This window comes from Balaenoptera acutorostrata, chromosome 1, assembly GCF_949987535.1.
Source record: "Balaenoptera acutorostrata chromosome 1, mBalAcu1.1, whole genome shotgun sequence".
NCBI classification, from domain to species: Eukaryota; Metazoa; Chordata; class Mammalia; order Artiodactyla; family Balaenopteridae; genus Balaenoptera; species Balaenoptera acutorostrata.
Window position 1 is genome coordinate 164,910,863 of NC_080064.1, and position 13,786 is coordinate 164,924,648.

The window sequence follows — 13,786 nt, forward strand, 5'->3', positions numbered from 1 at the left end:
AAATCTACAAACAATAAATGCTGGAGAGGGTGTGGAGAAAAGGGAACCCTCTTGCACTGTTGGTGGGAATGTAAATTGATACAGCCACTGCAGAGAAAACTTTAGAGATTCCTTAAAAAAGTAAAAATAGAACCACCATAAGACCCAGCAATCCCACTACTGGGCATATACCCTGAGAAAACCATAATTCAAAAAGAGTCATGTACCACAATGTTCATTGCAGCTCTATATACAATAGCCAGGACATGGAAGCAACCTAAGTGTCCATCATCGGATGAATGGATAAAGAAGATGTGGCACATATATACAATGGAATACTACTCAGCCATAAAAAGAAATGCAATGGAGCTATTTGTAGTGAGGTGGATGGACCTAGAGTCTGACATACAGAGTGAAGTAAGTCAGAAAGAGAAAAACAAATACCATATGCTAACACGCATATATGGAATCTAAAAAAAAAAAAAGGTCTGAAAAACCTAGGGCCTGGACAGGAATAAAGACGCATACGTAGAGAATGGACTTGAGGACATGGGGAGGGGGAAGGGTAAGCTGGGACAAAGTGAGAGAGCGGCATGGACATATATACACTACTAAATGTAAAATAGATAGCTAGTGGGAAGCAGCCATATAGCACAGTGAGATCAGCTAGGTGCTCTGTGACCACCTAGAGGGGTGGGATAGGGAGGACGGGAAGGAGAAAGAGGGAGGAGAAATGGGGATATATGTATATGTATAGCTGATTCACTTTGTTATAAAGCAGAAACCAGCACACCATTGTAAAGCAATTATACTCCAATAAAGATATTTAAAAAGACAACAAAAAAGAGGTATTTAATAGATAACAGATGGTCAAAAAATTCTGACTTAGTGAATAAAAAGATGGACACACACACTAGAAACTTACAGGAAATATATATATAGTCCAACCAATTCGTATTCCATGGAAGTCTCCCTCATATACTTTGCTTTCACCAAATCTGTTAATACTGAGCTCCCTGTGTGTATGGCTATGATAATGATGAAGTAAGATGTATGTTCTTCTTAAAGCTCTAAATTTTATCTAATGTTTGTTTATCAGAAGGGTTGTTCAACAGCCAAATGAAATGGTGCTACAATATGTCACCTGTTTTTATACCTCTTTTATCCAGATGTAATTCACATACTACACAATTCACCCAATTAAAATGTACAATTGAATGGTTTTTAGTATATTCACTGAGTTGTGCAACCATCACCACAGTCAATATTAGAATATTTTCATCACACCAAAAAGAAACCACATACTCTTTAATAGCTTTCTATGGCTGGAGGCCTGGGGAGAAATGAGGAGTGACTGCTAAAAAGTAAGTGTTTTCTAAATTAACTAACTAACTATACTTAATTCATTTATTAGTTCTAATAGTGTTTTGTGGAGTTTGGTAGCATGTTGTTTATTCTCCACATGTTTGTATTTTTTCCAGTTTTCTTCTTATAGTTGATTTAGATTTATACTATTGTGGTCAGAAAAGATGCTGGATATGATTTCAATCTTCCTAAATTTATTGAGGCTTGCTTTGTGACCCATCATGTGATCTATCCTGGAGAATGTTCCATGTGCATTTGAAAAGAATGTGCATTCTGCTGTTTTTGGATGAAATGTTCTCTATAAATCTATTACTTTCATCTGGTCCAAAATGTCATTTAAGGCCAGTGTTTCCATACTGATTTTCTTTCTTGATGATATATTTGTTGCAGTAAGTGGGATATTAAGGTCCCCTAATACTATTGTATTACTGTCAATTTATCCCTTTACATCTGTTAATATTTGCTTATATATTTAGGTGCTCCTATATTGGGCACATAAATATTTACAAGCATTATATCTTTGCATTGAATTGATCCCTTTATCATTATATAATGGTCTTCTTTGTCTCTTGTTACAGGCTTTGTTTTGAAGTCTATTTTGTCCTGTATAAGTACTGCTATCTCAGCTTTCTTTTCATTTCCATTTTCATGGAATATATCTTTTTTCATCCTTTCACTTTCAGTCTCTGTATGTTTTTAGATCTGAAGGGAGTCTTTTGTAGGCAACATTTAGATGGTTCTTGTTTTTATCCATTCAGCCACCCTTGACTTTTGATTGGAGAATTTAGTCCATTTATACTTAATTATTGATAGGTGTGTACTTATTGCTATTTTGTGAATTGTTTTCAAGTTTTTTTGCAGTTATTCTCTGTTCCTTTCTTCTTCTCTCACTCTCTTCTTTTGTGATCTGATGATTTTCTTTAGTATTATGTTTGGATTCCTTTATTGTTATTTTTTGTACACCTATTAAAGGTTTTGGTTTGTGATTACCATGAGGTTCATGTGTAACAACTTATGCATGTCTATTTCATTTGATGGTCACTTAAGTTCAAACTCATTCTAAAAACACATTTTTACTCCCTCACTAACTTTCATGTTTTTGATATCATATTTTATATCTTTTTGTGTATCCCTTAACTAATTTTTATAGTATTTTAGTTTATTTTATTACTTTGTCTTTTAACCTTCATGATAGCTTTGTAAGTGGCTGATCGACTACCTTTATTATGTTTGCTTTTATCAGTGAGATTTTTCCTTTAATGTGTTTTCTTATTTCTAGTTATGGCCTTTTCTTTTCCTCTAAAAGAAGTCCCTTTAACATTTCTCATAAGGCCAGGTTAGCAGTGATAGAGTCCTTTAGCTTTTGCTCATCTGGGAAACTCTTTATCTCTCCTCAAATGTGAGTGATAACCTTACTGGGCAGAGTAATATCGGATGTAATTTTTTTCCTTTCAGCATTTTGATATGTCATGCCACTCCTTTCTGGTCTATAAAGTTTCTGCTGAAAAATCAACTGATAATCTTATGAGAGTTCTGTTGTATGTAACTGGTTGTTTTCATATTGCTGCCTTTAAGAGTCTCTCTTTATCTTTAACTTTTGGCATTTTAATTATAATGTGCCTTTGTATGGGTCTCTTTGAGCTCATCTTGTTTGGGACTCTGTGCTTCCTAGACTTGGATGTCTGTTTTCTTTGCCAGGTTAGAATAGTTTTCAACCATTATTTCCTCAAATACATTGTCTGTCTCTTTCTCTCTCTCTCCTCCTTCTGAGACCCCTATAATGCAAATATTATTCTGCTTGATGTTGTCCAAAAGATCCCTTGTATTATCCTCATTTTGTTAAATTCTTTTTTTTTTTTTTTTGTCTTCCAATTGGGTGATTTCTACTACCTTGTCTTCCAGATCACTGAGCTGTTCTTCTGCATCACCTAATCTTCTGTTGATTCCATCTAGAGTATTTTTCATTTCAGTTCTTGTATTCTTCAGCTCTGATTGGTTCTTTTTATATTTTCTGTGTCTTTTTGAAGTTCTCACTATGTTTATCCATTCCTCTCTTCATTTTGCCCAAATTCTTTGTGCTTGTTTCTGTGTATTAGGTAGATCAGTTACAGATCCTGATCTTGAAGGAGTGGCCTTATGTAGAAGGTTTCCTGTGGGGCTCAGAAGAGTAATCTCTTCTGGTCACCAGAGCCAGGTGATCCATGGGCGTCCCCTGTGGGCTGCATGTACCTTCTTATTGTGATAGTACCACAGGAGCTGCAGGTACATTGGTGGAGGAGGCTGGCCCCAGTGTGACTGGCTATAGGGCCCAACTGTGCGCTGGTGATCAGGTCTGAGATCCTGGGACAGGAACCACTTTGGGAGGGCAGTGCTGGTCCAGGCTGAAGCCACCTGTTGTATGTGGTGGCTTGGGACCTGCCTTGGAGGGGCATCACCAAGGCAGCCACTTTTGGGGGTACCAGTTGAGGTGGGTAGTTTGCATGGGGTGGGTCTGCAGGGGAACACTGAGGTGGGGTGAGCAGTGCTAGCAAGGTAGATGGCAAATGTTAGAAGTGGTGCCTACCTTCACTAGGCCAGCTAGGTAGAGGGAGAATAAAAAGAAAAGGGTGCCCACTAGTGCTTTGAGAAAGTTCCAACAGATCCCGGCCCCTAAGCACTTGCCCTAAAATTAGTCAGTGAATCTCTTTCACATATGGCCCAAGTGCTTTTCAAGTTGCTGTCTCTGCAATAGGAGTTTAAGCAAGTGAGTTTTGTGTGAGCCCTTTAAGAGCAAAGTCTTGGTTTCCTATAGCCCTCCAGCTTTCCCAGACATAAGCCCTGCTGGTTTTCAAAGCCAGAAGTTATGAGAGCTCACCTTCCTGGTGCAGGTCTTGCACCATAGGGCTGGGGTGCCTGTTGTGGGGCTTGAACCCCTCATTCCTTAAGGAGGACCTCTGAGTTTGTGATCCCCTCCTGCTTGTGGGACACTGTACAGAGATATGTATTCTGACTAGACCACATCTCTGGCTCTCCTACCCATCTTGATGTAGTTTTTTCTTTATAACTGTAGTTGTAGGAAAGCTGTTCTGCTGGTCTTCAGGTCATTCTCAGAGAGTCGTTCTATATGTACTTGTAGTTTGGTATGTCCATGGAGGAGGTAAACTCGGGGTCTTCCTACTCTGCCATCTTGATCCCACCTTCACTTGAGCATTCTTTTGCAAAAACTGTGGGAATTTGATACAACATAGGGGAAGTTCAGACGTGGAAAGTGCTCATAATTTAGGGATAAACTGAAAAAAAATATGTTAAAATAGACCTATGAATATAAACACAGGGATCCTTTCTTAAGTGTATTTGCTTTATTTAATTCAATCTTAATGGAGTGGTCAAGGAGAACACAGCGTATTAATTTTTTCCCACAGAGCTGGAGAGTTTAACATGAGGCATTTTTGTTGTGAAACTTATTTATAGGTTTGCTGGCTGCCTCTGTTGGTGGGCTTGATACCATCATCTTACTTTATCAAAAATTTTATTTATGACCTCTTTCCCATCCCCCAGTTCACTCAGTGCATTTGCTTTAATCCTTGCTGAGCTTGAACTCAGACATTAGCCTCTGAAGTACGTGATGTGATCTTTGGGGTGGCACCTATGTGGTCACTCTTCTTTCCTATGCCTGGGCAGCCATAGTTCAGATTCGGTCTAAGAATTTTTCTCCAGGTGTGCTGGGGTTACCACTTCCAGTCTGTCAGTACTGGCACAAAACATGAAATTGCTTGCCCTTCCTGCCCTGGGGCCTCTCATATGTTTACTTTTCTGCTGATCCAGACTCAGAGTGAATAAAATGTGGCAAAACATGCCTTTGGCATATGGATTATTTTGAGGAAGATCAGCCACAGGAGATGCTCTGAACAAAGAGTGGAGGTTACCCTTTTGTAAGGAAATTTACATTTATAAAAGAAATCTCAGTTTGTAAGCGTGTCTCTCTCTCTTTACCAGGAAGAGAAGGATCACAAGAAACACTCATCCGTGGAGAAGGCACTGACTTAAATCTGCATAACTAACCTTACTCTTGTTGACCGTGTGTTTCCTGGTCACCTCCCCATAACTGTTTTCCTCCACACCTTTTATTTCTTCAATTTAGCTAAAGAGGATTGTATTTAAGTCTGAATTCTGAGCCACCTCTTTGAGAGTTTCCCCTGGTATACATGTTAATAACTTCCGTTTGTTTTTCTCTTGTTAATCTGTCTTTTGTTACACGAGCCCCAGCCCCTTAGAAGGGTAAAAGGAACATTATTTTTTTCCTCGCCTACATAAGAATCTTCATCCTTCTCTACTTTCCCTTTCTCTTTCAGGGCTGCAGGATAGCCCACAATTCAGACTCCCTAACTTCTAATGTACTCGAGACTCTGCTTAGAGATTGTCTGATTTATTTCCTAGCATTCCCTAATTGCTAATCCATAACATTTCTCTATATTCCATGACAACATCTGTGAGTCCTTTCCTTGTACTTTGTAAAAAAAGCTCCTTCTATGTGTATAATACTATGTCCTATATTAATTTTTTGGTCTGCCTATCTTTTCTCATTTGTAAAGACTTTGAAGATAAGGAATTGGTCTTACTCATTGTCATTTGTGTCACAGTCCCTAAGAAATGCAAAGAACTCTCAGCACATAAATGGCTCTATAACCCTGCACTAAGAGACTTGACCAAACTTTAACGTGGTTTCTAGCAGCCTAAGGTCAATGTCCCTGGGAAAACACAGCCCCGTTTTGAGTCCCAATCTGGAAAGGCTCAGAGCTGCCAAAAGAATTTACTGTTTGTTCTGCTTAACACATGAAAACAGGCCCCTTACCTCCCTTACTTAGAGCATTTACTAAAAAGGGCTTACAATTGTGAATCCTTTCTTTGTCCCTTTGAAATGTATGTGTATCTTCTACAACTCAGGAATGTCTTTCTCAGGCACCTGAAAACCATCAGGAAGGATAGAGTCTCTGTCTTCTGTCTCTGTAGGAGTATAGAATCCTAACTTTGATAATTGTCTGCTAGTAGACACAGCTGGCCTAATCACAATTACACTGAGGTAGGTCCGCTAGTAGACACAGCTGGCCTCATCACAATTACACTGAGGTAGTCTCTGTAATATTTCACTTCTTTGACTCTACCTGATCCCCCACTCACTCTCCCTCCTTACTCCTTCATTCTCCCTTTAAAACTCCCAGTCATTTCTGCACATATTGGAATAGAGCTCAGTTCTTTCCCCTACTGAGAGTAGTTACTGAATAGAATCTGTTTTCACCACCTTAACTAATGTCCAGTTTTGTTTGCCTTTGACACCCTAGCATAGGCTGTGTTTGATAAATATTTGACAGCTTATTGTGGAATGTGAGGACATGTTGGCAAGGCCAGTTTGGAGTATCAGTGTGTAAGGTCTGTGCATCATGCATGCATTCATTCACTTGTTTATGTATTTGTTGATTAATCATGTCCCAGGTGCTGCAGTGTGCCGCATGTTTACAGAAGCTTCACAAAGGGCTTGAAGACAAAAGACTCCTAGAAACAAATTGTCCCACCAAAGCACTTTGTTCAACATTGTTGTGTATGAAGGGGTTGATGGAAATTGGGCAGGTTGACTGATTAAATTGCAAGGGTGTTTTATGGCACTAGAAAATTTAATATATTCTTTAAAGTTCAATGAAAGATTGTAAAAATCTCATTTTTAAAAATGATTTCATGAAATAGATACCAAGTGAGGAGAGATTTTTTTTTTTTTGCACATGCTTTCTAGTTTTACAGTTTCACAAGATTTTTTTTTTTTTTTGGTTGGTTTAGTATCTGCTGTTTAATGTTGTGTTGAAAATAGACTCGAGAGAACCCCATTTTAACCTTGCAGAATGAGTTGCAGGTGTTTTCCTTATTTCCTTGCCCAAATATCAAGTTTCAAGAATTCCAGCCTTGTAATTATATGCCAATACTACACAAGGTGCTGATTATCTGCATTTGATTCACTAATTATATTGTCTCTCCTCCTTCCTCACCTAAAGGTTACATTTACATAAAAGATACTCAAGGACAACACTTTATCACCAAAGCAGCTTGTGCCCTTGGCATTTAAACTACAAGCTGTAATAAAGAAGGACTAATCTGAGAGACATCTCAGTGATGCTGGATACAGGCTTTTGACACTGTCATGAAATCATCTTCATTATGTAGCTGTAAAATTCTAATGTCTCAATTACCACATATTACAAACCTCCACTCACACACTTTCTTTCCACCCTGTCTTCTGTAATCCCCCTCCCTAAGGGCAAGAGTTGGAAGAATTACACCAAACTTTTGTGCAGTTCCCAAACTGAACTGTGCATTAGAATCACGTGAGAGATTTACACACACACACACATGAGTACAGACACACAAACTCACAGAGAGATGAATTTTGTAATTCAAAGTAGGGGCCTAGAAATTTGGATTTTTAAAGCTTCCCAGGTTTTGTTTTTAATGAAAGCCAGGATTGGAAAACAATGGCCTACTTAACAGTGATGCAAGTTATGCAGCAACTGTACCAAAGGAGGGGTTTTATATTCATACACAAATAGTATTCCAGAATCCAAGGACTCCTGAAAAGATAAGGTAGCACTTTTTTTTTCAGTTGGGTTTATGCCACAAATTGTTCTAAAGCACCAGGAGATAGAATTACAGTGTAAAAGAAAGACACCATTTCCTAGGTAAAAGGGACAGCCAACCTTTTAACAAGATTTTATGTCTGATCTTACATTTTTCTCAGGGGTACATCATTGCATAGTTTACCACTATAGGTAACTCGAGTCGATCCTACTAGAGACCATCTAAAGAGCCATGTAGATGCACCTCAGGAGTGTCCCATCAAAGGACCAGAAATTTGGAGTATTTATCCACTGGGAGCAATTCCAGGCTGACTGAGGGATGCCCCTGAAGGCATTAAATCTCAGTCCTTGGGGGGTGCCTTATCCTGAACCAGGAAGCTACAGTGTTGCCTGAGGAAGCCTCCACAGAGAAGCAGAGGTGTGGGCTGAGGGAATACGGAGCATAGCATCCAACATCTGTGACAGTATTGAAAGCGTAACTTTTTAAATTGATGTATAGCTGATGTACACTATTATGTTAGTGTCAGGTGGACAACATAGTGATTCAACATTTAAATACATTAAGGATGGTCACCATGATAAGTCTAGTAACTATTTGTCACCATACAAAATCACTAGAGTATTATTGACAATATTCCTTATGCTTTATATTTAATCTCTGTAACATATTTATTTTATACCTTGAAGTTTATACCTCTTAATCTCCTTCACCTATTCACTCAACCCCCCAAACCCCTCCCATCTGGCAACCAGTTTGATCTCTGTCTATAAGTCTGTATCTGTTCTGTTTTGTTTGTTTAGTTTTTTAGATTCCACATATACGTGAAATCATATGGTATTCATCTTTCTCTGTAGGACGTATTTCTTTTTTTTTAATGATTAGCTGTTTATATGGCATTACATTTATTACATATTTTAAATCTATAATCAACAGAATTAACAAACTCACTTTGTGACCAAGCTTTTACAAAATGATTTTGTCCTATGCCTGACTAGTATTACTTAGCATTTATGTACTGTTATCTTATAACTTAACATCACACCTATACAGCAAGAGGATCATATTACAGCTTTAAACCATTAATGTGGAAACATATAAAGTTAAGTAGCCTCCTCACAAGTCACATGTACTAAGTAAATCAGTACTAGAGTTAGGATTAAAATTCAGAATTCTTAGTCTGCTAGTTCTACCCAAATCCTATGATATTTTTCATGTTGGTTCTTTTTCATATTACTGAAATCATTTGTGAAATCATAAGCACTGATCTGCCATTATATAAAAGAATTAAGTAAGGGATTATCTTAGAAGAGTTTATTAGGGAGAATAAAGTATGGACTCTTCAAAATACAGGAAATGATTATATGGGAAATGCCATATTATTTGTCATTTCATTTCAGGAAGGATGAAGGGAAATAAGGAGAAAATTGGGAAGAAATGAAATTAGAAGTTACAAGTGCCTAGGCTCATAGAACTGAAGGGGGTCGTAAATAACCTCTAGAGGATTTAATACTTAGAATATCTAGATTAATTCCAAAGCTGTTTCCAAATGGACAGAATTTAGTACAAGGCAAAGTAGTCGTATTCTCTTTCCTCTCTTGAAGTAGGTTATTTCCTTAGGTACTTAAAGATACCTTATCTAAAATATAGTCCCTTGGCACAGAGAGCCCAAGGACAGTCCTCTAAGCAAGATACTAATACACTTCATTCTAATAGTTTAAGATTTTTTTTCTAATTTATTTATTTTTGGCTGCGTTGGGTCTTCGTTACTGCGCAGGGGCTTTCTCTAGTTGTGGCAAGCGGGGGCTACTCTTCGTTGCGGTGCAAGGGCTTCTCATTGCAGTGGCTTCTCTTGTTGTGGAGCACAGGGTCTAGGTGCGTGGGTTTCAGTAGTTCAGTCGTTGTGGCACGTGGGCTCAGTAGTTGTGGCTCACGGGCTCTAGAGCACAGGCTCAGTAGTTGTGGTGCACGGGCTTAGTTGCTCTGCGGCACGTGGGATCTTCCCAGACCAGGGCTCAAACCCGTGTCCCCTGCATTGGCAAGCGGATTCTCTTTGTTTTTTTAAATAAATTTATTTATTTATTTATTTTTGGCTATGTTGGGTCTTCCTTGCTGGGCGCAGGCTTTCTCTAGTTGCGGCGAATGAGGGCTGCTCTCCATTGTGGTGCGCGGGCTTCTCATTGCAGTGGCTTCTCTTGTTGCAGAGCATGGGCTCTACGTGCGTGGGTTTCAGTAGTTGTGGCACATGGGCTCAGTAGTCATGGCGCACGGGCTTAGTTGCTCTGCGGCATGTTGGATCTTCCCAGACCAGGGCTCGAACCCATGTCCCTTGTAGTGCGGAGATCACAGATATGTTGAACAAACAGTCTTTGATACGTGACTGGCCGACCCAAAGTCTATTACTTTAACCCTGTACGGCTGTCGAACAGGATCCACCAACATAATATTCTCTGGTTTGAGGTCTGCGTGAATTAAAGCAAGACTTTTCCATTTTTTCAGCGCAGTGGCCACTTGCTGAAGAATGGGTCGAATTACTTTTAGTGGCAGAGGACTGAACTTATTTTGTTTCAGAAAGTCATACAAGTTTTGTTCCAGCATCTCAAAGACTAAACAAGTATGGTTACGGTGCTGAAAGCATTCATAAGCTCGTACAAAGTTATATTCATCAGCATTTTCAGTACTGAGCCTTGCTAATATGTTCACTTCTATCTAACCTTGACGTGCATAAGAAGGGCGGTCCTTCAAAATTTTGATTGCTGCAATTTCATTTGTCCCTTTTTTCCAGCATTTCACTACCTGGCCAAAAGCGCCTCCACCAAGAGAATCAAGGACTTCATAAGTATTTTTCATGGAGCATAAAACTTCATGCTGTACTAATTGATAGTCCCCTTCTCCAGTGGTACAATTCTGTTTTGTTCCTGTGGTAGTTGTCACAACTGTCACTGGATTTCCCATGTTGGTTTGCAACATTGCAGGAAGTATGGACGACTCACTGACAATCTGCATTGCGCTATGATTATCCAACTCCTCACTCTTGCGCTTCAATCCACATCGCTGGGGGCCTTCTAGGAAATTTAACCTGCATCGCCACGTCTCAGTCTGAGATGCCTCCACTTGAGTTTGCTGTTCCTGAGCTGCTATAACCTTTGTAGCACCCGCAGTGCTTTTTTTTTTAAAACATCTTTATTGGAGTATAATCGCTTTACAGTGGTGTGTTAGTTTCTGCTTTATAACAAAGTGAATCAGCTATACATATATCCCCATATCTCCTCCCTTTTGCATCTCCCTCCCATCCTCCCTATCCCACCCCTCTAGGTGGTCACAAAGCACCGAGCTGATCTCCCTGTTGTTCATTGCAGCTCTATTTGCAATAGCCAGGACATGGAAGCAACCTAAGTGTCCATCGACAGATGAATGGATAAAGAAGATGTGGCACATATATACAATGGAATATTACTCAGCCATAAAAAGAAACAAAATTGAGTTATTTGTAGTGACGCCGTGCTTTTTAAAACAACAGCACTTGTCTGCAATGGAAGGTTGTGTCCTCCAGGTCTCTTAAATGGTATCTTTGTCTGAAAAGCACTGCCCTTCGTGGGAGGATGAGAATTTCCAACGTTTCTACCATTCACATAGGTCCATGGATAGTTCCTTTCCTGGAATACACAATTGCTTGGCTCTACTTTGAGTTTCTTCACACTACAAAAGACACTTGACTGAGTTTGATAAATATACGGTGGGTAGACCAAGACTCGTGAGGCCGTACCTTCCTAGAGGCCTGCGCTCTCCCCTCTTCCGGCGGCCGCAGCCCTGAGCGTGTCCGGGGTGGGTGCGGGGCCGTGTCGGGGACAGGAAGCCAGGCGCTTCAGCAGGCGGCACCACCCGGCCGGGGCTCAGCCTCTCAACGCGGCTGCTGCCATCTTGTCCTGGCGGCTGAGAGGAAAGGGCAAAACACCCTCCCCCGACCGCTGCTGCAGCTGCTCTGGCGGCTGAGTGCCAGGCCCATGTCCCTCATCTTCCTTCCCGGGGATTTGGGGTGGGGACAGCTTGGCTAGGCCAAGGGGTGGCCCCACTGCCGGGGCCTACGGGCGGCGCGCAGTGCGGGTCCTGCGGCTCGGGCTCCTCTGATCGCTGGCCGCCCCAGTCTTGGGCGCCTCCTCCTGTGTGACCTGTTTCATTCAGCATCATTCCCTGTAGATCCATTCATGTTGTCACAAATGGCAAGATTTCTTTCTTCTAGATGGCTGAGTAATATTCCATTATATAGAGAGATATAGGTTATCTGTCTCACATCTTCTTTATCCATTCATCCATCTATTGATGAACACTTAGGTTGCTTCCATGTCTTTGCTGTTTTGAAAAATGCTGCAATAAATGTAGAGGTGCATATATCTTTTCTAATTACTGTTTTTGTTTTCTTCAGGGAAATGCCCAGATGTGGAATTGCTGGATTGTATGGTACATCTATTCTTAATTTTTTGAGGAATCTCCGTGCTGCTTTCCATAATGGCTGCACCAATTTACTACCCCACCAACAGTGCACAAGGGTTCCCTTTTTTCCACATCCTCACCGACACTTGCTATTTCTTGTCTTTTGGATGATAGCCATTCTCATAAGTGTGAATTGATCTCTCACTGTGATTTTATTTGCCTTTCCCCGATGTTGAGTATCTTTTCATGTGTCTGTTGGAAATTTGCATGTCTTCTTTGGAAAAATGTCTATTCAGGTCCTCTGTCCATTTTTAAGTTGGATTGTTTAGGTTTTTTTTACACTGAATAATAATGAGCTTTTAATATATTTTGCATATTAACCTGTTATTGGATATAGCATTTCCAAATATCTTCTCCCATTCAGCAGGCTGCCTTTTCATTTTCTTGAAGGTTTTCTTTACTGTGCAAAGGCTTTTTAGTTTAATGTGGTCTCATTTGTTTATTTTTGCTGTTATTGCCCTTGCCTAGGAGGCAGATCCAAAAAAGTATTACGAAGGCCAACGTGAAAGAGTTTACTGCTTATATTTTCTTTTAGGACTTTTATGGTTTCAGGTCTTATGTTTAAGTCTTTAATCCATTTTGAGACTATTTGTGTATATGGTGAATTAAAGTGGTCCAGTTTCATTCTCTTGAATGGTCCAGTTTTACCAACACCACTTATTAAAGAGACTGTTCTTTTCCCATTGTACATTCTTGCCTCTTTTGTCATAGATTAATTGACTATATGTGTGTGGGTTCATTTCTAGCCTCTCTATTCTGTTCAGTGATCTATGTGTCTGTTTTTGTACCAGTACTATACAACTTTGATTACTATAGCTTGATAGTATAGTTTGAAATCGAGAAGGGTATTAAACTAGGATTAAAGACCTAAACGGAAGACCAGATACTAAAAAATTTCTAGAGGAAAACAGGCAGAACACTCTGGCATAAATCACGGCAATGTTTTTTTTTGGATTCATCTCCTAGAGTAATGGAAATCAAACCAAAAATAAACAAAGGGACCTAATTAAACTTAAAAGCATCTGCACAATGAAGGAAACCATAAACAAAACGAAAAGACAACCTACAGACTGAGAGAAAATATTTGCAAATAATGTGACCGACAAGGGATTAATTTCCAAAATATACAAACAGCTTATATAGCTCTATATCAAAAAACAAACAATCCAATCAGAAAGTGGGCAGAAGATTTAAATAGACATTTCTCCAAAGAAGACATACAGATGGCCAACAGGCACATAAAAAGATGCTCAACATTGCTAATTATTAGAGAAATGCAAATCAAAACTACAATGAGGTATCACCACACACCAGTCAAAACGGCTATCATCAAAAAGTCTACAAATAAAAAATA

General features: G+C 39.6%; 1 protein-coding gene across 1 annotated transcript in view; it reads right to left on the reverse strand.

Moving 5' to 3' along the window:
* The window catches only part of LOC103006613 (homeodomain-interacting protein kinase 3-like), a 41,445-nt gene extending 29,301 nt beyond the window's left edge, over positions 1–12,144 (reverse strand). Inside the window, 3 exon segments of the mRNA XM_057529502.1 lie at positions 10,262–11,104; positions 11,440–11,711; positions 12,028–12,144. Of these exon segments, the coding sequence (XP_057385485.1) occupies positions 10,262–11,104; positions 11,440–11,711; positions 12,028–12,144 (1,232 nt within the window).
* Between the last annotated feature and the right edge of the window lie 1,642 nt (positions 12,145–13,786).